The sequence below is a fragment of the Chamaea fasciata genome, unplaced genomic scaffold (assembly GCF_029207755.1).
Source record: "Chamaea fasciata isolate MVZ Bird 193981 ecotype frontalis unplaced genomic scaffold, bChaFas1.0.hap1 SCAF_5, whole genome shotgun sequence".
Taxonomy (NCBI): Eukaryota; Metazoa; Chordata; class Aves; order Passeriformes; family Sylviidae; genus Chamaea; species Chamaea fasciata.
In genome coordinates, this window is record NW_027094090.1 from 28,281,163 (window position 1) to 28,303,467 (window position 22,305).

Sequence of the window (22,305 nt, forward strand, 5' to 3'; positions counted from 1 at the left end):
TTCATTATGAATATTTACACTTACTTACTGAAGATTTTCAAAACCTGTGAGTTACATTTTTCAGTTGAGGAGGTTTAACACAGGATTCTCACAGAATCCTACTTACACTTCAGTGTGCCTTTGTTTGATCAAAGTGAAGAAGGGCAGAAAAGCTCTGCTAATAGCTAATTACTTGTGAAATTAAGATTATATTGATAATTTTCTAAAAATCCCAGGACAATTCCTGCTTGCTGTAAACAATCACCCTTACTTTCAGAGAAGAGGTTCCCAGGAGCTCATATGAGAGCTAGTAAAAAATTAAAACACCTAAAATTCAGACAGTCAAAGCATCTTATTTTTTTTTGATGCAAAAGGGTAAGTTAGGCTCTTGGATTTCTTAAGTAGTGTCTGAAAATAGTTAAGAACTTTTACTTAAAAACATGTTAAAAATGTGCTGAGCAGGGAACTCCAGCATTAACACATGAGGAAACGTCTGGAGGAGGGGAATTCTCAAGATCTAAAGTTCATGTCTAATATAAGATTCTTTAAGTGGGGAACCTTGAAGGTAGCACTCCATGCTAAAAAGGAAGCAGTAGTAGTTGCTGTGTTTTATATTCTCAATAGCGAATTTTTTTAAATTACCCATGTTTCAGGTTGCTGTTTTGTAAGATAAACATGGTCACATTTTCAGAATTCAGTGAACCATATTGCACCTCTCAGTGACTATTAATTTGTTTAACTAATTAGCAGGGAAGAGAACATTAGGGTTGGTGTTTGATTGATGGATTAAGACATCTGTAAATTTGCCTGTGATTCTAATTTGCATGTTTTTCTTTACCCCTGTGGTTTTGATACCTTCCTGCCTTCCAGAAGTGCATGTTTTTCTTTAATAATCATTGACATACATTGCAAGTGCTTTGGTGTTTTGTTTTTCCCCATGCATTTTACAAGCCTATCAAACCAATGACCTGCATTTCTGTAACAAAATCAATATATCTGAATCACATCCAACTTGTTGTGTTGTAAATGCCTTTAGAGCAATAAGTTGTGGGTTAAGGAAGGCTTTGAAAGTTGGATGAATAAATGAATGTGTTACTTTCAAAACTTATTTTTTCTCTTTAAACACCTTTGCAGGCTATAAATAGTGTTTTAAACCTATCTTGTAGTTTAGCAACTAATATAAATTCTGCACCTCTCTAATATGATTATCTTAAGAGCAAGATTTTGGGTTAAATTTTCCCAAAATGCATCAATAGACAAAAATGAATAGCCCTTTTGGATGTATCATTTTAATTCTGTACTGAGAATTTAATTCCCTTCTACTTCATGCTTAATGACTTTATGACGTCTGATAAAGTCACATACTTGAATTTTTAGCCAGAAATTACATCTAGAATGGTGGTATTGCTTTAATAAATAATGATGAGAATGGGCTCTGGGAGAGCACCACAAGGGAAGGACTTAGATTTTTTTGTGAGTCTTCCCTGAGTATCCACCATAGAGACCTGATGGTGAGAACATACTTGATAAGTTGAATGTTTAGTTTTCATCCAGGTTAGAAATTCCTGTTCCTATCAAGTTCATTAGTTTGTAGTCAGTGTCTCCTCAAAGCAGGCAAGGAATAACTGAAAATGTAGGGGACTCAAGGGCATTTGGCCTGTTGATGAAGAGACATGTTTATCAAAAACATTGGAAGTAAGCAATAAAGATCTGACAACTGAGATGAATTTTTTTTGTTCAGTTATATTTTAAACCAAAAAGGGTTGCAAGTCTGTTGAGTAGAATTAGGTGCTTTTGTCTTTACAAGAGTAATTTTAGCCTGAAGCATTCTCTTTGTTCTTCCATGTGATCATATGGGTGGATTGATTTTGACTGCAGCATGAGGGTAGTGCACTCCATTAATTCTGGTTTGCTGCTGTCTTCTCAGTATTAGTGTTTTATGTCCTTGCAAGGCCAAAATCACATAGCATGGTTACCATTAAAAAGTCAGCACTTCAGGAAAGTTTCTCATACCTAGAGCTTTAAGATAAATGTAGTAATATCTGACATAATGGAAATTGTGGCTGGAATTTCAGGCATTGCTGCATGGGTTGCAGTGCTGAATGTTTTAAAGCTTTTCTTCTTAATGGTGACCAATGTACTTCTCAGAGATACTTATCTTCCCTCTCAACATTGCTGATTTTCTCTTCACTAACAAATGTTTCTCTTTAATCTCCATTTGTCCATTCAACTGCTGATTCTGATGTGGGAATAAAAGCAAAACTTCTAGAAGAATGTAAGTTACTCCTCACTAAAAATAGGCTGTGTGCTGCTGAAAATTGATACCGATTTTGTTGCAAATTGAATTTGTAGTCCAAAAATGTGTGATTCTGACATTTTGCTGATAACTTGGTTTGCTGTATCTAGATGTTTTGTGCATGCAGTGTTCAAAAAATACTGCTGTACATAAAACAACATTCTGATATTCTGAATAAATTAATTGTGTGGTTTTTGATGGTGTGCTATTCAAACATTAAAACCTTCACTCAATATCAACATGTGCAGTGTTTTATTACTACTTTCAGGAGTAAATGTATTTGATAAAAAATAAATTTATTGGAATATATGTTGTTTTGTACTGTTTTACATATCTGATGTTGACATACTTTCATATCCACAGTGGATGTAGCTCTTTAAGTAGACCTCATATTTTGTGGACTGTATCTTAGCTTTAGTTTTATGGTTAATTTCATCAGTTTTAAGTGCAGTCCATAACACAGGAGTGGAGATTCCAGGTCTTTGATGTGCATCAGATGGAATATCCTGTAGGTTGGGCAGTGTTTGTGTCATACCATTTTTAGAGTGTATTTGCTTTTCCCAAGTAAGCATTTGACATGTGCTGACCCTGAGAAATGCCTCTGAGAGGGAAAAGGACTGCCTTCAAGTACTCGTAAAGAAATACACACAAAGGCGTCATGTAAAAATGTTGCCTCCCTCTTTCAAGGATCCTACCCTGTGCAGTGAGGAGCTGAACCCAGTTCTCTGTGGCCTGTTCTGTTCTGATTAGTTGCTGTGTTTTGTTATGATTCCATGGTCTGATTCCTTTTCATTGCTGTTTCTTGCAGGTAGGGTTTTACAGACAGCTACCTCTGTCTGTGCAGAGGAGTACTTAATGTATAATAGTATGCTTAAGGAAGACTTAAATAAACATCCCAGTTGTACAATTCTAACTGTCTAGAGTGAGGCATGAGAACACAGCTAACTTTGATGATTGAAATATTTTGTTCCAGTGGCTAGAAATTACCCCAAAGCACTAGCAAAGGGTATTGCTGGACAGGTGATCTACAGCTTAGACAGGGATGTTCATGGGCATGTTATTAAACAGGTTTATTTACATGACACTAAACTATAAACATACGAATAATGTTAAAGAAGACACCTTTCTCACTATCTTAATATCACAAGAAGTATTTTTTAACCCAAAAGTGGACATAGATAATGGTAAAATGTTATGAATTACTTAAAATAGGTAGATACCAACTACTTTATCAGGTGAATCAATTTTGTTCTGTGATACTTGTTTTATACTGGACAAATCACAAATGTTAAATGATTACTTCTTCTGGGACAGTTCAAAAGACTAAGTGTATTTTGAATGGGTTTCTTAAGGGGAATCAGTGCTTTACTTTTCCTACATGTTTACTTTATTTGGAAACTGGATACTATTTTTGTCATTTTTAACAGAGTCTTTTGCTTATAACACATTTTTTACTCCTGAAAAGTAGTCCTTAAAAGCATGCTTTTTAGATTAATGCAAATGTTAAGCATAATAAATGTGTGGAAAGGTTTCACCCACAGGGAATTTGAAAATACATAAAATGTTTAGAAGCACAAAGCAATGTAAATTTTTTCCTTCTCTTTGGTAAAAAACCATTTTGTGGAGGTTTATGTCTTGCAACTCTTCATTTCAGATTTGTTGGACTTAGAATTTGAGTGTCCTTTGGTTTTGAGAAAATCTGTTGAAATCTGAGGTATAGAAATGATATTTTCATTAAACTTTTTGGCCAAGATCTTCATCCACTGTAAATCAGGATAGCTCAGTTGGAAGTTAGTATGGCTACACTGATTTACAAGGGTAGAGAGGTTCAGCCTCCTGATACAAACGATACTTTAATCCCACTCTTCTATCAATGATTTGGTTGCTAACTGCAATTCTTCTTTCTCTGCTTACAAAAATGTCTTGTTCATACTTTGAAAATATTGTTGAAATCATGTCTCTTTGTTGTGTTTCATAACAAAGTGTCACAACCTCCTACGATAACTCAGCAATCTCCAAAAGATTACATTGTTGATCCTCGAGAGAATATTGTAATACAGTGTGAAGCCAAAGGAAAGCCACCTCCTAGGTTAGTAGCAATTTTTTTTTTTTCTTTTATTGACTTAAGAGCATGGAAGAACTCTGGAGTTCAAGGAGAACATACTGTAATTTTTCTAAACTATTGTCTGTATGAATGTGCTTGCACATGCAGAAACATGCACACATCTGTACGTCTGTAAATTACACAGCTACCAGATAGTGGCACAATTTTGATTCTTTTGACATTTAAATATTTCTAGAGTCATCAAGCAATTATAGCATTTTTTTCTTCTCACAACTCTAACAATAAAATAATACTTGATTATTACAAGACCAGATAGGTAAATGCCCATGGAACACACTAGGAGGCGTGGTGTACTATGAACTGGATGATGTGCCAGCTTTAGGCATAGTTTAAGAAGTAGTTTGAGTTATGTAGTCTGTATTAGTTTTATTGATCAGCAGCCTTGTGAATTTAATAGCCTGAAGTTTTGGTTTTGGCAGAAATGGATCAGATTCTTGATTATCATCCATTTTAAGATACTCTTTTAGCATCTTGAAATATTTGAAAAGTCCTCATTTCAAAGTACTGAGTACCTGCACTGGAAACATCAGTAGCCGTTACACATTCTGGCATTGTTAGTAGCTGCTTCTGATTGCAGAGACTATGAACAGAGAAATGTGCATCTCTCTGCTCTAGCAGTGTTGTGCTACCCCTTACTAGCAGGCTCCATCTAAAACTGCTCATTCAGACACAGAGCTTGTTAGATGTGTTTCTTCTGAATAACCAGGTTTTTTTCTGCTTTATTCCTGCTGATTGCCTTAGCATCATTGTCATTATCAGGCTGGGCAGCAGAATGGAGGAGATGAAGATTATCTGGGATACTCTCACCCTTTCTATTGTTTCGTTGAGGACAGGAGTTCCACAGAGCTGCTTTGTTTATCAGCATTTTAGTGAATGCCACTTTTAAGAGTCTGGGTGTTGACCTTGAGGACCAGATGATTATTGTCCACTTTGGGACAACTGTATTGCTTCTGCAAATGTTTCTCTTGAACACCTGTGGTTGGAGTTACCAGAGAGAAAAAGAGAGCTGTCTGGGAGCCTGACGAACCTGAGCCATGTGACAGGGCTGTCTGCTATACATCCTCATCTTCCCCATCAAACACGGATCTGGCTTTGTTCCTGTGCTACAGAGGAAGTGACAGAATTTAAGTAAAGAGTCTTCTAATGAGTTTTATAAGCTCGTGCTTAGTCTTGCTTATTTTTTAAGATATTACATTGATTTAATTTGTATCAGTAGTTAGTCTGGTTGGTCCATCACTCTTGATAACATGCAAATGCATATTGGAACTTGAGCTGCTCCAGAGCTCTGAAGTCAAAGGTGGACTTTCTCAGCCCACAGTGTGAATTGTGTGATAACTTCTTTTTGGTAAGAGCACCTGGCATAAAGGTTTGTCATGTGCTGCTACCTACAGCTAAACAGCAAAGACTCTGACTGTCATGTATCTCAAATTCAGGGGTTTGTACCACATTTCCTTTTATTTGAATCCACATTACACTTTCTTCTTCCATCCTTAATATGGTAACTGAAACCTCACATTCTAAAGCTTCACCTGCAAAGTTGTAAGAAAGAGGTTTTCTGTTAGTTCACTATGCATGGTAGTCCTCCCAAAAACACTGCAGTGTTGTGCAGCAATGCTGCAGGTCTAGTTCTTCTCTTCCCCAACAGAAGGTGCGAATATCATGTCCAGTCCTGCCCAGCTGCTGCAGAAGGTCAGAACACAATTTGAGTCAGTTAGAATCTGAGCTTTTCCAGTACCATTTACATTTATACTTTAGGAAGCATTCTAGTCAGTAAAAAGTGTGTTTGTGCTTAAGATTCTGAAGCTGAAATGTGTATCAAGTACAAAAACTGCTGTTCATATCATTTGAAGCTGTGAGTACTCAGCACTTCACAGGTATTGGTCAAGCTCTCTGTGACTCTACTGACCATAAACAGAGCATAAGCAAGAAAGTGGTGTTTACAGTAGTCTAAGTTGTAGACTGTGAATCTCTGCTTCTTTACAATCTTTTATGAGTTCAATTCTTCTTCATTTTTAATGACTACTTAAACATCTCTTGGTTTGAGTAGCATCACTATAAATATACTAGTTTAAATAAAGGCTATCAGACTATATAATTTCAATTAGAAAACTATGTTTGCATTAGAATACTGAAAAGAAATCAGACTCACCACAGTCTTTAATTCACTTGCCTAACTTCAAAATTGCTGAACCAATTAAAAGAAATGGTCTCCTGCTGGGGCCTGAGATGACACATTTCAGCCCTGAGCAAGTTTTTAAAGACAGGTTTATAATAAACCCTTTCAACAATAGGTTTTATAATGGAAATGCTAATGTAGCTGTAGCAATATCAGTTCTTGCAGATGTTACTGCATCATTTTTAGTAGAAAGGAAATCAGTTCTTTTCCATCTATGATTAGCCTCAGAAATTTTTACTGTACTTTTTAAAAAAAGAATTGGCTTTGAAATAGCTCTTGTTAACAAGTTCAGCCAAACCTTTTATCTTAAAATATTGCCAGATTTCTTATAGTAAAATTCTGTATTTCTTTATTAGTTAATTTAGTCTGGCAGTGAGTCTTACTCATCTGCTAATGAAAAAATAACATGTATTTTTGTTAATTAGTTTTTTCTTCATACAATCTACAAAAAGAAGCTAAGAATAAACTTTTCTTTTTTTGTTGGGTTTTTTTTGTTGTTGTTGTTAGCTTCTCCTGGACACGGAATGGAACTCATTTTGATATAGATAAAGATGCACAGGTAACAATGAAACCAAATTCAGGGACTCTTGTCATAAATATTATGAATGGTGGGAAGGCAGAAGCATATGAGGGAGTTTACCAGTGCACAGCAAGAAATGAACGAGGAGCAGCCATTTCCAACAATATCGTTATAAGGCCTTCTAGTAAGTAAAAACTCTTAATGTTCATAAAGTGTCAAACACTTTGGTTTTCTTATTTCCTTATGAACTTTTTTCCTTTTTATTTTTCCATCTTAAAAATTCAGTCATCCAAATTACAATCCTAGAAGTTATTGCCGATTTTCTAATACTCAGGTATAATACTGTATTACATGTTCTCTCAAATACTTTTTTACAAAAATTCAATAACCGAGTTTTTTTAATTGATACATCTGGATAATCTTATAATGTTTGAAATTGAGTTGTATGTATGACACTACTGCTAGAATAAAATATTTAAATTCTTAAGGCTTTAAGGATAATTTGTTGACATTGATGGCATAATTGATGATAGCAATTTTTATTCCGTGTATGAAGTCTGTGTTCCATAGTTTTTGTAATAGCTTTAAAACATAACAGATTGGAACTAAAAAGCACCTAAAAATTTTTAACTAATGGTAGATTGTTTCTACAGCTTTTTATGAGCTTTGTCTCAGTTGAGTTTTAAAGCTTCTCAGCTTAAAATGTGCTGTTCTCACATCTTAATTAAAGAGTGTGTATATAATACGGCTTCAGGAATGTCTACCCCTTTTTCTATTTTAGCACATCACTTTTTTTTTGTATAGTTAAAAATTTGCAAGATACTGTTATAAAATCTTTAGTGAGTAGACAAAATAATTTGAATCAGTTGATTATACTTTCAATAAATCATTGATGTACTTTTCTTCCAAGAAAACATAAAAAAGAACAAAAATAAAGACTTTAGCAAACATGAAAGGACTTAACATTCTTATGGATGTAGTTCTTCCATTTCTTTGGGATACTTTGTACATTTTCCCTTTAAAGTTTTGAGGTTTTGCCAATCCACAGTTTGTGTGTGTGTCAAAATTGCTTTCTATAGGATCGCCTTTGTGGACGAAAGAAAAACTAGAACCAAATCATGTTCGCGAAGGTGATTCACTAGTACTGCACTGCAGACCTCCTGTTGGCTTACCACCACCTATCATATTTTGGATGGATAATGGTGAGTTTGTTTTTTATGCTGTTGACATTTTGCAATTTTTCTGTGTAGTGGATCATTGCTTACCAAAACCACAGATGGTGAAGTTTCCCTCTAAATTAAAATTCAGTGAATTTCCATTTCTGTAGAACAGAGGAAACAAGCAGACATACAGCACAAAAGCACGAAGCCAAAAGCAGTTGGAGATCTTACTGTAAGTTGTAGATTAACCCACTGGGGAAGAATGAGTAGGCAAGGGATTTCATCAGGAAGCTTAGAAATGTCTATATATGTACCAAGCCTCAAACAAGTGCAATTGAATGAATGTGGAGTCTGCAGATCATAATAATACAGCGCGTCAATTATATTTGACATAAAAATGTTCTTGTTTTCCCTTAGCTTTCCAAAGGCTGCCTCAAAGCGAAAGAGTTTCCCAAGGTCTAAATGGAGATCTTTATTTTTCTAATGTACAACCAGAAGACACCCGGGAGGACTATATCTGCTATGCAAGATTTAATCATACACAAACTATACAGCAGAAACAACCCATATCTGTAAAAGTCTTTTCAAGTAGGTATTCCATCACCAAATTACATACTTACCCAGTATTTATCCCAAGTTATCAAGTTATGTGCTAAAGTTAAGTAGTGTTATGCTAGGGAATTTTGTCATTTTAATTTTGAATAAGAAATTGCATTATTGTATAAACTTGAAACATAATCTCCAGTTTTCTTGAAATAAAATTGATTTTAACAGCTATCGTTTTTCTCTTTATAAGGCTTTGTGTTTTGAAAAAATGTTTTTTAAGATTTGATACATAGAAAAAATACAGTGTAAAAAATAACTCTTTTCAGATGTTTTTCCAATGAAAGAATATTAAGTTATTATGATTACTGTAACTATTGAAACAAATTAATCAATCACTTGATTAACTCACCGTGGCCATGTCATCACCTTTTGATTCCCAGAACTTTTATTTATACCTCTTGTATGCTTTCTTCATGATATTCTGTTTATTTCAGTGGATTCATTGAATGACACTATAGCTGCTAATTTGAGTGACACTGATATTTATGGTGGTGAGTTACACTGGTCCCCACTGATACTCCTTGTTTCACAGTAGCATTTAGTTAACTAACTTCACCTCCATGGCTACTTAATCTTTTGCTCCTTTTTCAGTTTCTAATGAAGGTATCAATTAGTGCTGGTGATAATACATACTTTACAAAGGGACTGCACAGTGTGAACCTTTCAAATATTTAATGTTTTGATACTCTTGTAACATATGGCTCATAGAAAATATAAACACTTATAATAAAAGAGTGCTTTCACACTGGTGCAGATTTTAAAAACTACTTCTATACTGTGTTGATTTTTTATATTTTTCCTCAAATTTACCTTGTAATTTGATTATGTTCATTATCACTAGGACTATTCAATGTCATGTGCTGCATAATAAATAACAACAATTAAGCACCTAACAGATCCACTTCACATTTAATAACTTACTGAATGTACCAATAAATTCATAGAGGTAGGATGAATTTTGTTTGTTTGGTGTTTAGGCTGGTCTTTCCATTAATCTATATTGAATGGTCTTTTGTATGTTCTGAATTAAAGCCTCCTGAACAGATGTATGTGTGTTTAGCAAGGCTGACTTTGGAGCACCACTGATTCTAGACTCTCCACTTGATATTGGGTGACATAGAAAATACTTGATATTTATTTCATTTTTTGTGTTCTTCCTTGTGAAATAGGGCTTTGTGCATATTAAACCATAATTTAGGTCAATCTAAACTAAAGCATGGGCACACAGAGTATTTTACTTCTCCACATAAAAATTACATGTTATTCAGGAGGGACAAACACGAAATAAGTACCTGAACACAAAACAATATATTAGCTACAATTAGTGAGGACTGTTGGGTTGGCTCCCAACTCAGAACCACCATGGGTAATTCTTCTGAACACTCATAGTCTGGCCAAGTGAGTCAGCAGCCCTTGGCAATGCCAGCAGTTGAGTTGTTGCTGTGGCTGTCGGCTGCGTTCTTAACTCTAGACTGCTCTGTTCTCCCACAGCTTTAAGTTGTTTGTGTACTGGTTATTAAGAAATTCACAGCACATACTGGATTAGAACAAAGTGTTGTATTTATGCTCGTGTATTGGTAAATCCTGTACCATAACAAACTTATACTTCATTATGTTTATAATCTAGTTTTTAAAAAACAAAACTACTTACTGTAATGTTTCAGACCCTTACAGCACTTCAGAGCAATTTAATTCCATATATTAAAATTACTGCTAGAGAACATTAGAGTACTTACAGAAAACACTGTATAGTTACAGAAAACTCTTATTCTGAACTCCATGAAGGCATAGGAATTACCATATACTTCAAAAGCCAACAGAGTTTAATGTCAGAAATGAGTCTTATATTTATAGCTCTCTGTTTACTGTGGTTATTGCTTACAGGTTAATCAAGGTTCTATATTGCAAGACTGGGGAACAGCTTGAATTAAAGTTGAATATATAGTAAGAGGAAAATACATTAATTTCTGAAACAATGCCTCACATTGTCTACAAAATATTAAAACATATTCCAAAGCAGACTGTACCTTTCACTCCCCTGTTTTATATTTCTGATTAAAAATACCTCTGCCTTATTTTTATTTTGATGGAAGCCCAGTAATTTTCAGTAACTTTCAGTCTTGCACTGTGCCTCGCACCAGTGGCCTCTTACTCCCCATAATAGTTCTGTTGAATGAAACAGCAGCTACTTAGGATTAAGACTGCATAGTTGCCTATGTAAAAGCTTTGTATCAATTTTTCCTGTCTTTTAATAACAACATTTCTCTTCTATGTGTTCAAAATGGTGGCATTTAACGGATATGTTATGTCTGTCAAAAAACTAATGTGTTCAGCTTTGTAGTTGTGCTGCACAATTACTTTTAATCAAATGGCCGATGTGGAGCAAATTCTCTGTTAAAAATGTGAGAATGGATGTGTGCACTTGATTGGTATTAGTATACAATTTAGAATTTTTTTTTTTTTTTTTTTACTTATTCTTGTTCCAGCAAAGCCAGTTACAGAAAGGCAGCCAGTCCTTCTAACACCAACAGGTAGCACAAGTACCAAAGTGGAACTCAGAGGAAATGTGCTTTTGTTGGAGTGCATCGCAGCAGGATTGTGAGTTACTTTTGAGACATTTTTTTTCTAAATATAAATACAGAAGCAGGGGGAAACATTTCAGAGATGCTTAAAATGTAACCACTGTATAAGCTTAAGTGTTTCAAAGAAGCAGAAGTGTAAAATGGAAAGAGCTTTTTTAAGGAGCTCCACTATTTATTTGGGCATCAGCAGACTTTGGAACATGAACATGTAGGATATGAGAAGTCCTCTGCCTTCTCATATCCTCAAACCTTATGCACAGGATATAGGTTGCACCATTGTTTTAAAGGGACACAGGCAAGAAATGCTATAGACTAAACTCAGGCACATTTACACAGATTTGCAGTCAGGAATAAAGCTTCCATTGTTTTCCTAGGTTTACGATCATAAGGTTCTCAAATGATATAAAAATCGAAAAGGATTTGCTGTTCAAGAAAACTGCTTATATGTGTTAATAATTACTTAGTAGATCCACTAGGTGGGAATCATTGGAACAAATCTTCAGGTTCTTACATCTAATTTCTCATTGTAATTGAGCTTAATTGGTACTTGTTTCTTCAATGCGATGCAAGTTTGCTTCTGCTCATTACTGTGCAAAAAGAAAATTACTAAGAGCAATTTAACTTCAGGAATTGAGTTGATCTTTAAATCAGTTTCATTCTCAGGAAGAAATCTGAGAATAGATTGGTTATAGAATAGAAGCAGAAAATCTTTAGTACCTATTTCGAGAACTGTAAATATGTTTACAGTGCATAAAGGCATATAATGCAGAGTGCTCTCAGGTAGCCATGAGGAAAGCCGATAATTGCAAATCATGTGCCACAGCCCCACACGCATGTTCACTTGCATTAGCGGCACAGGCACAGCTTGATCTGAGCATCAGTGCAGTGTTCCTATCTCAGCTGTGGCCTGCTCAGGTGTCTGCCCCAGCAGCACCACCCCTGTGAGTGGGCATAGCATCAGCCCAGGTAATCCTCATCTGCAACATAGATATATGCCTTTTGACAACCCTGCAATTGTTATATTCAGTGATCCAAACTCCAGTAAAATGGTTGGATAAAACTTGTGAAAAAAAATAGAGTGTAATATATTATATGACTTTGTGTCTTCAGCTGTCATATAATTAAAAAAAAAAAAAATCAGTGAGGCAATACTTGTCCACAAAGGGCCAGATGCAGATATTCTTTGAAACAACTATTCCTAATCACTGGCACCATAATTAAAAGCTTTGCTAGGTGTCTGTGTTATAAAATATGTGATATTAGACTGCTAAGGGAACATTTGCCTCAAGCTATTACTATCTGAGAGAGGACATTCTATTCAGTAAGCAACAAATTGCAATTTTTTTGTAATTTTCAAAGTGTATTTCCATGTGTTTGAACAACTTTCAGCTTCAGTGGACAACACGGGGCATAGCCAAGATTTAGACCTGGTGCAGTGACAGGTAGCTATACTTGACTCAGCACTGACATTTTTTTCTTGATTCCTCACAGGAAATGTTTCTGTCTCCTTACAGCTCTTTTGTAAAGTTTATAATGTTCATGAAGCTCACACAAAGGAAAATTATGAACTTGTCATTTTATAGAATCTCCCTTTAAAAACACCATGAGCATCAAATTAATAGTAGAAATTGTCTTGTCTTCGTTTATTAATCATCAGGTTTTTTAGATTAATCAGCAGACAAATGTATTCTGTAATTATTAATCTTATGAACAGATGGCCATAGACAATGTTAGTGTGACTTGTCATTTCCTATAAACAATGCTGGCATGTTTTTCATATTTGTTGGATGTGGCCCAGAATCTGGGTAGAGGCTCTTAAAATAATTATTTATAAAACATATATTAAAAATATTAACATGCTGAACTCTTATCTTCCTTTTCTTCAGTCCCTAAATTTGATCTGTGCTTTTACTTCTCCAGACCCACACCAGTAATCCGCTGGATCAAAGAGGGTGGGGAACTGCCAGCCAACAGAACATTTTTTGAAAACTTTAAGAAAACTCTCAAGATTATAGATGTTTCAGAAGCTGACTCTGGGAACTACAAATGTATAGCAAGAAATACATTAGGTTCAGTTCATCATGTCATTTCAGTAACTGTGAAAGGTAATAGTAAAATTATCCTTAATGTAATGTAATGTAATGTAATGAATGTAGGATTGAAGCAGGCTTTCTAGGATGAAGTATAGCTAAAAGGATGAATGATAATAGTTAAAAATCACCCTGAGGTAACATTCAATTGTCTGAATTCTAACACTGGAAGGGCTTTACTATCTGCAATATCTTTTTCATCTTTTAATGTTACTTTGTAAAGCATCAGGCTAAACTGGTATTCTTCTGTAACAGTGGTAAGATAATGCCTTAGTTTGCACAAGTACTACATTTATTTTAGATTCTTTGATTATCTGTCATTAGACTGTGTCTTTCTCTTGTTTCTCTTTCTCCTCATCTCTCTTCATCTTCTCATCCTTGTTTTTTCCATTTTGCTTCTCTCCATTCATATAGGCCAGATTATTTCTTTCCTCTATTTTACTGTTGTCTTACAGTCTTATGTTTTTCTTCCTTTTTCTCTTTTACTGATATTTCTGGGTTCCTATCTTCTTCATGTTTTTTACCCAAAATGATGCCTTATAGTGCTAAAAACATTTACAATATGTTTGTCTAAATAGGAATTGTAAGTATGCTGTGAATACCATGAAACAAAAAACTGTAATGACAGTTAATTAGTCATTGAAATAATCAGCTGTATTGCTTACTTTGCATGCTAAATAGTAATTTATTTTGCTGTAGATCAGCATCTTTTTATGATCGCATTTAATCTCCTTTCTAAGAACAGAAGTTTAATTTTCTGTTTGCATCTGTCCATCAATCCAAAATCTGAAAATTAGTTGCAAGATGTGATAATATATGCCGTTTGTGGTTATTTATTGTAAAAAAGAATGGAGAAATAGAATACCTTCTAGTAAGGACAGTGTTTCACCCATTTTGATATCTGTATTTTCATCTGTCTCAGGTAAACATCTGGCCCCACTGCAATCATGAATGAATTGAGTGAGACCAAGAATTTTACCATTTTAAAATTTTGCTCTTGACATGGAATCTTTTCGTGTAATCAAGCCTAAATACATTCCTAACAGCCTAACTACTAAGAGCATGGATATCTCTGTAATTAATCAAAAGACCACTGAAGTGTCTGCAATTGCCATACTCAGATAAATTTTGCTTGCTTTAGGGAAGGTAAATTAGATTCAAAGCAGGCAACACTAAATGAAACAAAAATCCTCTTGTTTATCTCAGAATTTTCATGCAGTGGGTGACCAAAGTGTCAGTTCAGCCCAATGTGTGATCTACCACTTAACTGAGTATCACATATATATATAGATACATGTAAATATAAAGTAACAGTATAGCTGTAAGTCTGTATCTACACATACCTTGTTTGAATTATCTTCTGATTACCATGCCTTATGATCTTCTTTACATAATTTTGGAATATAATTGCTGTCTTTCTTTTCTTAAACTCAGCTGCTCCATACTGGATAACAGCACCCAGAAACTTGGTCTTGTCTCCTGGAGAAGATGGAACATTGATCTGCAGAGCTAATGGCAACCCAAAGCCTAGTATAAGCTGGTTAGCAAATGGTGTTCCCATAGCAAGTAAGATTCTTAATTACCTTACAGGAGCATGAGTAAGAAAATACGAGTAGTCTTAGGGTGGTTTTTGTCAAATAGATGTGAAGAGCCTGTATTTGTGTAGTTTTTGCCTTACAGGTAATACTAAATCATAAAAGATGTGATAAAAATACTGTGGTTCATAGAAGTTGAACAACATGTGCCTCTAATGTGCTTGAGAGAGCTAAAATGTGTAATCATGCTCCTGGTTCTTCTGTCTGGCATTCTGCTAGTAGTTTTTGTGGAGATTGGATGGTCCCTCTCACAGGGCCGTTGCTGGGATGTCTGTCATTTCTGTGACAGTCATGTCTGCTAGATCTCTCCTTTGCTGCCCCACTGCAACTCTAATGTTGCCTAGGAATTCTAAATGTGGCATAAAAAGTGAAGTCCTCACATTTGTGGATATACAGAGCACTTGTAGGATTTGCAGTACACTGCAGGATTTGCAGCTTTGTGCATGTTTGAGCCTTCCAGGCTTCAGCTCTAAGAAGCTGCAGCAGCAAAACTGTCTGAGTGTGTCAGCACCTACCTGGCAAACAATTTGTGCGGAGTAGGTGTCAAAGAAAAGGAACCCCTAAGGCAGTGGAACGGCTGTTTCTGTGTGCATGGGTAAGAAAAGCAGCTCTGAACTGGTGATTGAGCCACTTAGTTGCTGCAGTGTTATGACTGGCAATGCTGTATGACAAGCTGCTATATATAGTGCAACTTGCCTTGGAAAGAGCTTGCTGGAGGACACTGCAATGTGTTGTCAGCTGGGTGTGCACTGAGCATACCCTGTACTGTAGTCACACTTGGTTCTTCTACCTTTATCCTTCCTCTTTCTAAAAACAATAATAAAAACCAGACAGTCTCATCTGTTGGCTCATGAGAGATAATGTACTCTAAAATACTGGTCTGCTTAAAGTAGGACAGTATCCCTTTTGTCACTTTCAGAAGCTTTAGAGTTGGAGAAGTTTTTCATTAACATTCACCCAGTTTGGGGTGTGGAGAAGGATTATCTATGGTCAGAATCTAGGTGATAGCAAGAGGTAAATGAGAACCCTCATTAGATATATTTGAAGTATTTGGTATACAAAAGAGATTAAGCTTATTTGTAGGGAAAAAATGCAACTTTGTGGGGGCAAAATAAGGCTATATATTGAAACAAAGAGAAATATTTAGCAAATAACCTGTTTCAGGAATCGTAATTAAATGGAAAGTGAGATCTACAACATGAGATTTAAAATGAGAAGTTTCCATTGGTAAATAAGTTATGTAAACTGACATTAATCACCTCATCAAGCAATGGTAAGACAGAAAAACAGGAAAATATCAATGTAATTTTGTATAGTATATATTTATAAATAAATATATGATAAGGCATTTGTTATCCTCAAAGTTCTGTACCTGTCCTTCACTTTTTCTGTGTTTTTGGTGGTCTCATGTTCCTTTGTTGTTTTCTGTATACTCACCATTTACTTTTTATTTGTTTGGAGGGGACTTTTTCCTGCAGTTCTTGTAGTTGAACTAGTATTTCAGACCTCCTGACTAGTAAAATCTTTTTTACCTGGCTATGAGAGTCAGCTTTGCCTTGCTTGTCTTCCTTTTCAAAGCTATAGGATGAGCTGATCAAATGACCAACAAGTACATTTTCCAGAAAAGCAGTGATGTGTTCTGCATTCTTTCATGGTATCTGTAAAACATTAAGAAACAGAGTTTTCAGAAGCAGCTCCAGGATGCCACCAAGTTTCCCAGATATAAGGGCAGCATTTCTTGGACTGGCCTTGAGGAATCAGTACACAAAGTCTTGTTGAGGGGAATTCAGTAAAAATTACAAGACTTTAATTAAATTACCCACTCAAACTCAGTAGGGAAAAAAAAAGAAAGAAAAGAACACAGGAAAATAAGTAAGTGGGTAGCTCAGCCTTATATTAAAGGTCACTTTCACTGCTGAGAAAAGCTGAAGTCTTATCCACATTACATATTTAAGTGCAAGTTGATTGGATGCTCCAGTACACTGCATCTGTCAGGGCATCTATGAGAAGCATCGTGATCACAGAAAGTGCAGTTCTTAAGATTCTTGTGATTTTTACTATTCTGAATTATCAAAAGCTGTTCTGGAAATTACCAAGTACAGTGTGCCTTTTTGTTCACTTGTTACTAAATTATAGAATTGAGCCCCTCATCTTCCAACTGAATGATTAGGAAATCACTGTAAAAGGAAACTAAAGCAGCTGTTTCAGCTTCAGGGCAGTGCTGAGAGAGCTACACCCATGGCAGGATTTCAAAGAAAAAGAGCTACATTTGAATTTCAAAGCCCTGCTGCCATCATATATCCCACAATGTGCCTCTTGTGGCCTAGTAATCTGTTTGCAATACTTTAATTTTCTGTTGGAAAGCACAACTGGGAGATACTTAATTCTTCCGGTTTTGTTTTTCCATAATAGAGTCAGACAAGGAAACGGGAATGTTGAATAAAGAACCATTCGTCCGTGTCTCTGTCACAGGCTGAGGTTTAAATATCTATAGGGGAAAAAAAAAAAAAAAAAAAAGTAGAGAAAAATGTACTGTGTGTTAGCAACTATAAAATGAAATTGCAATGGTGTGAAATTTGTTCAATATTACACTAATCTGAGTTAAAAAAAAAAAAATATGCAAGAATTTAGGTTTCCCTGAAATATTTTAATTAGTTTTCTTCAACAGTCATGCTAAAAACACCAGCATTTCTAAAAGAAAAAGCTGATTTAGACATGTTGGAGTGATAAGGACCTGACCTAACCTCCTAATATTTACTCACAGGACTATGTTGAACTCACATCCCGTTAAGGTCAATTAGAATTACTTTGGCAAGTAGCAATTGAAAGTTCAGGCCATGACTCTGTGTTGCCTTGTGCTTCAACTAACACTCAATATCTGCATTATTTATATCACTGCATAATCCATTGTGTCTTACTGCTTAGATATTCAGCATGGTTTTACAAAAGGGAAGCCATGCATAAAGTATCTCAACTTTTAAGAAAGTAACAACCCAGATTAATTGGGAAGGGGAAACACTTTCATAATTGGCCTTTAGAAAGGCATTGCAAATACTCTACAAAGACTGATTTTTTGGTCCAGTGGTTTATGGTTCATGATGAGCTATTAAATATTAGACAGACATTTAGATCTATACAAAGTAGTGCAAAGATGCTGTTTATCTTCTTTCAACACGTTCTCCCCTTGTTATATCACATCTCACAGTGAATCTCTGGATTTGAGTTAGTCTCCATTAGTACTCACACTGAATTTAAGGGAGAAATATTAGCCCTTAGATTTCCTTCATGAAACGCCTTGATAATCCCTGGCTGAGATCATCATCCATCATTTTCTCTGAGAGTACATACTACAAGCTGTTCACTGCAGCCATGGGAGAGTGGGAAGAAATTTTCTGGACCCTAATGTCCCCAGTATTTCGGTCTTGCAGAGAAGACTGCTTGGGAAGATCTTAATCCACTGCTTCTGCTGTCATTGTTTTGGAACTTTGCATCTGGTCTAGGAACTTCAGCAGATGAAAAAAACTTTGATAATCAGGTTTTTTCAATTCTGCACAAAATAGTCAAAGGATGGTTTTAGTTAGTGCAGGTAATGGTGAGCCTTTGGAGACAGTAGAACTGTCAGAATCAGAAATTCAGGAAAAAATGGATTTCAGTGATCACAGGAAAATAATATTCTGAGGAGTAAGTGAGATTGGTAAGAAAAGGAAGAAGATATTATTTAACATTTCAGTTATCCATGTTTTTTTAATCCAGATTTTCTCCCTTCCAGTTTTAAGCCTAATGGTGTGTTTTAACTGCTTCTGTTCAGAGAGTACATGTCATTGTCTTTTTGCTCAAGAAAAAAAGTAGTAATGGTGCCTTAGTGGTTATTTACACATACTGGCAAAAGTAATTGCTTAGGCTGTCAGAAGTTTATGACACAGATGCATTCAAATGAACAGAAGTTATTCAGGGTACTGATCTCCAACTATGGCAAAAGTATCTGATGGAGGGCCTGCCTTCTCTGTATAGGAATATGCTGAACATGGCTAGAGTCAAGAAGCTGTGTCATTGTACAGTGTGATGAAAAAACTAGGTGAAACCAGGTCTTTGTTCAGAAAGGACCAAAACGCATTCATAAGCTGAGATTCCATTATTGGAATATTGAAGTTATTGGGAGCAAATGTTAGCTCTTAGATGGCACACGTTCACCTGCCTTGTCACAGCAGCAGAACTCCTATAGCAAATCCTCAAAATTCATTATCCTGCTTGTACAAGCCCATTTTAAGAATTACATAGGTTTTTGCTCTTTTGGCTATTGGTGCCAAATTCAGCTTTGTCTGATGTGTCACAAGCATTTTCTCCTTCATATGCAGCTATTGTGTAATGTGACCAGAATATTCATAAACACAAACAAAGCAGTGCTTGAGTGGCCTGCCATCACTCCTTTTCCCCAGAAAATGAAAAAACAACAAAAAACCAGATAGGCTGGTATATGGAAAGGGCTGTAGTACTGCATGCTATTTCTCCTCAGCTTTTACTAGCAAGACTGACCTTCAGGAATCCCAGGTCCCAAAGACCAGGGGAAAAGACTAGAATGAAATGTACCCTTGCTGGAAAAGGATTAGGTCAGGAGCAAACTGAGCGTACCTGTCTGTGGGCCCTGATGGGATGCAACCACAAGTTCTGACTGAGCTGGCATATGTCATTGCAAGAACAGTCTCTGTAATCTTTGCTTGATCATGGTAACTGAGAGAAGTGCCTAAAGATGGAGAGAAAGCAAATGCTACTCCTGTCTTCACCAAGAGCCAGAAGGAGAAACCAGGGAACTACAAGCTGGTCACCGTCACCTTTATCTCTGTGAAGGTGATGGAGCAGCTGATTCTGGAAACCATTTCAAGGCACATTAAGAACAAGAAAACTTTTTGGAGTAGTTTTCATGACTTCACCAAGGGATTGACCAACTTGATATGTTTCTATGATGAAATGACTGCCAGATAGATGAGAGCAACAGTAGTGGATAATTTCTGCCTGGACTGCAGTGAGGCCTTTGACACTGTCTCCCATTAGATCCTCATGAACAAGCTGTTGATGTAGGGGCTGGATAAACAGATGGAGATGAATAGAAAAATGGCTGAATAGCCAAACCCAGAGAGGGTGATCAGTGGACCAAAATCCTGCACCTGGGGAGGAGCAGCCTCAGTGCCAGTACGTGCTGGGGACCATCCAGATGGATAGTGGCTTAGGAGAACAGGACTTAGGCATCCAGGTGGACATCAAGTTGACCATGAGCCAGCAAAGTGCCCTTGTCGCAAAGAGGCTAACTTTATCCTGGGCTACATGAGACAAAAGTATAGCCAGCAGGTAGAGGAAGGTGATCCTTGCCCCATCTGGACACAATTCTGGATAACTGATCCAAGTGGCCCTGCTTGAGCAGGGAGTTGGACCAGATGACTTCCAAAAGTCCCTTCCAAGCTCAATGTTTCTGTGTCTGTGAGTGCAGCAGTGGGTGCTTCAGACCATTAAAGAAGCTGTATTCAACAGTTGAACAGATACCAGTTTTAACAGCAAGCTTTTGAATCAGTGCCCTTCAGCATCCACGTGGCTAGACCAGTTAACAGAAAGCACCAGCTAACCTGACACTGCTGTCTTCTTTTCTCTTGGGACCTCAGCTTGAAGCCCTTTTCAGAGAACAGGCACCTACCTCCTTTCTTTCAGATAGCTGAAAGGGGATATCTCCTTTTCTCCTTCAGTACAGCAGTGGGAAGGGAAGATACTGCCCCTCTTTTTATACTGTAATTTAATGGTTAGATCATTCTTTTACAATGCAGTTCCTTCAGCCATAGAGGACTGAACTAATGGCTTCCATCTCTTAGGAGGGGCCCTACCATCATCCTGTAAGAGATTTTGTGTTGGAGTGTGCATGAGTCTGTGCACCCACTAAAGACCTGCCTGGGTGCAGAAAGTGCTGCAGGATTCAGAGGGCATGAGTGGAGGGAAGCCTGCAGCTCAGAGCTGGAAGCAGCCCTGCTTGGAATTGCTGTGGGCAGTTCTCCTTCCTCGTGGGAGAGCAGTTGTGCCTGTCTTCTATTTAACTGTGATTTGTATGCAGAAACAGACCACTTCCCGCAGCTGACTGGCCTGCCTGCTGGGCTACTCACCTGCTCCGGCTATTTTCAGCCTGTGAATCTTATAATAAAAATGGCATTTACATAGAAAAGGAAGCAGTGTGAAACATAGAACACAATTAAAAGTAAAGCAAAGGAGAGAAAAATACATGCCAGCAATCCAGAAGTCCAGAGAATAAGCATTTAAAATCTCAGTAGTACCTTTTTTTTCCTTCCTGAAATTTTTGAATTTGTGATGTTGATTTGAACTCAGAGTGATGGAAGACCAGGAAAAATAGAAATTGAAATCTGTTCTTGAGGCAGCTGTTTGGAAATTGAGGTGTTTACATGAAAAATTGCCTTAGATTTCATCCAAGCTGGAAATGCCCTTAAGCAGAAGCACAGAACTGGTCCTCTTCTTCTGGTTACTTTTGTGGAGAATTCAGTAATAGATACTTTAAGAAAAAGCAGGAGAAATGTCTCCGTTTTCTTTACAGATGAGAACTAAGGCATTGTCTGAATGAAAAGGTTCCTGTCACAGAAAATTGATGTTAATTTAGTTGATTGATCTTTTTTATGAGTTGAAATAAGAATTTCCTTATATGAGAATGTGTTCCACAAATACTTTTTCAGGCTTAAGTAAGGGTGTCAATTTTGATGATGCAGCCAAACTAGGATACATTTATTTATGTATGAATACATCTATTTTTCATATTAGTAGATCAGTATTTTTACCATTAATTTTCATTATTAATAATACATGTGCTTTTTAATACAATAATAATATATGTGGTTTTATTTAATATGTTCATAAAATATTAAATGATAGATTGTGCATTTTTATGCAGTGCAGTGTCACAAGCTAAGTTTTTTCTTCATTATACTTCTCTAACGCCATCCAGTTGTATCAGAACTGACAGCTATTATTCTTCTTCAGTATTTTCTTAGAATTTTATTTTCAGTTATGTCCTGGGTGCTTCTGAGATGCAGAAGACCTTTGACAGCTCAGGCCCCTCCAGAACAGACAAGAAAATGGCATTGTGTGATTCTTACATAAGGGAAAGAGTGCCACCTACTGAATTGCTAACTC

At 36.3% G+C, this 22,305-nt stretch overlaps 1 protein-coding gene across 8 annotated transcripts in view; it reads left to right on the plus strand.

Annotated features, from left to right (window-relative positions):
- NRCAM (neuronal cell adhesion molecule) overlaps positions 1-22,305 on the plus strand; it is a 148,417-nt gene that overhangs the window by 80,334 nt on the left and 45,778 nt on the right. For 5 of the 8 annotated variants that reach the window (XM_066183094.1, XM_066183088.1, XM_066183089.1 and 2 more), the window contains exons 5-12: positions 2,237-2,254; positions 4,259-4,364; positions 7,084-7,280; positions 8,176-8,298; positions 8,674-8,844; positions 11,349-11,460; positions 13,365-13,549; positions 14,969-15,100. In XM_066183094.1, coding sequence (XP_066039191.1) covers positions 2,237-2,254; positions 4,259-4,364; positions 7,084-7,280; positions 8,176-8,298; positions 8,674-8,844; positions 11,349-11,460; positions 13,365-13,549; positions 14,969-15,100 — 1,044 coding nt within the window. Of the gene's footprint in view, positions 1-2,236; positions 2,255-4,258; positions 4,365-7,083; positions 7,281-8,175; positions 8,299-8,673; positions 8,845-9,296; positions 9,354-11,348; positions 11,461-13,364; positions 13,550-14,968; positions 15,101-22,305 lie in introns of all 8 variants that reach the window. The other 3 variants (XM_066183091.1, XM_066183093.1, XM_066183086.1) reach the window with 2 other exon arrangements.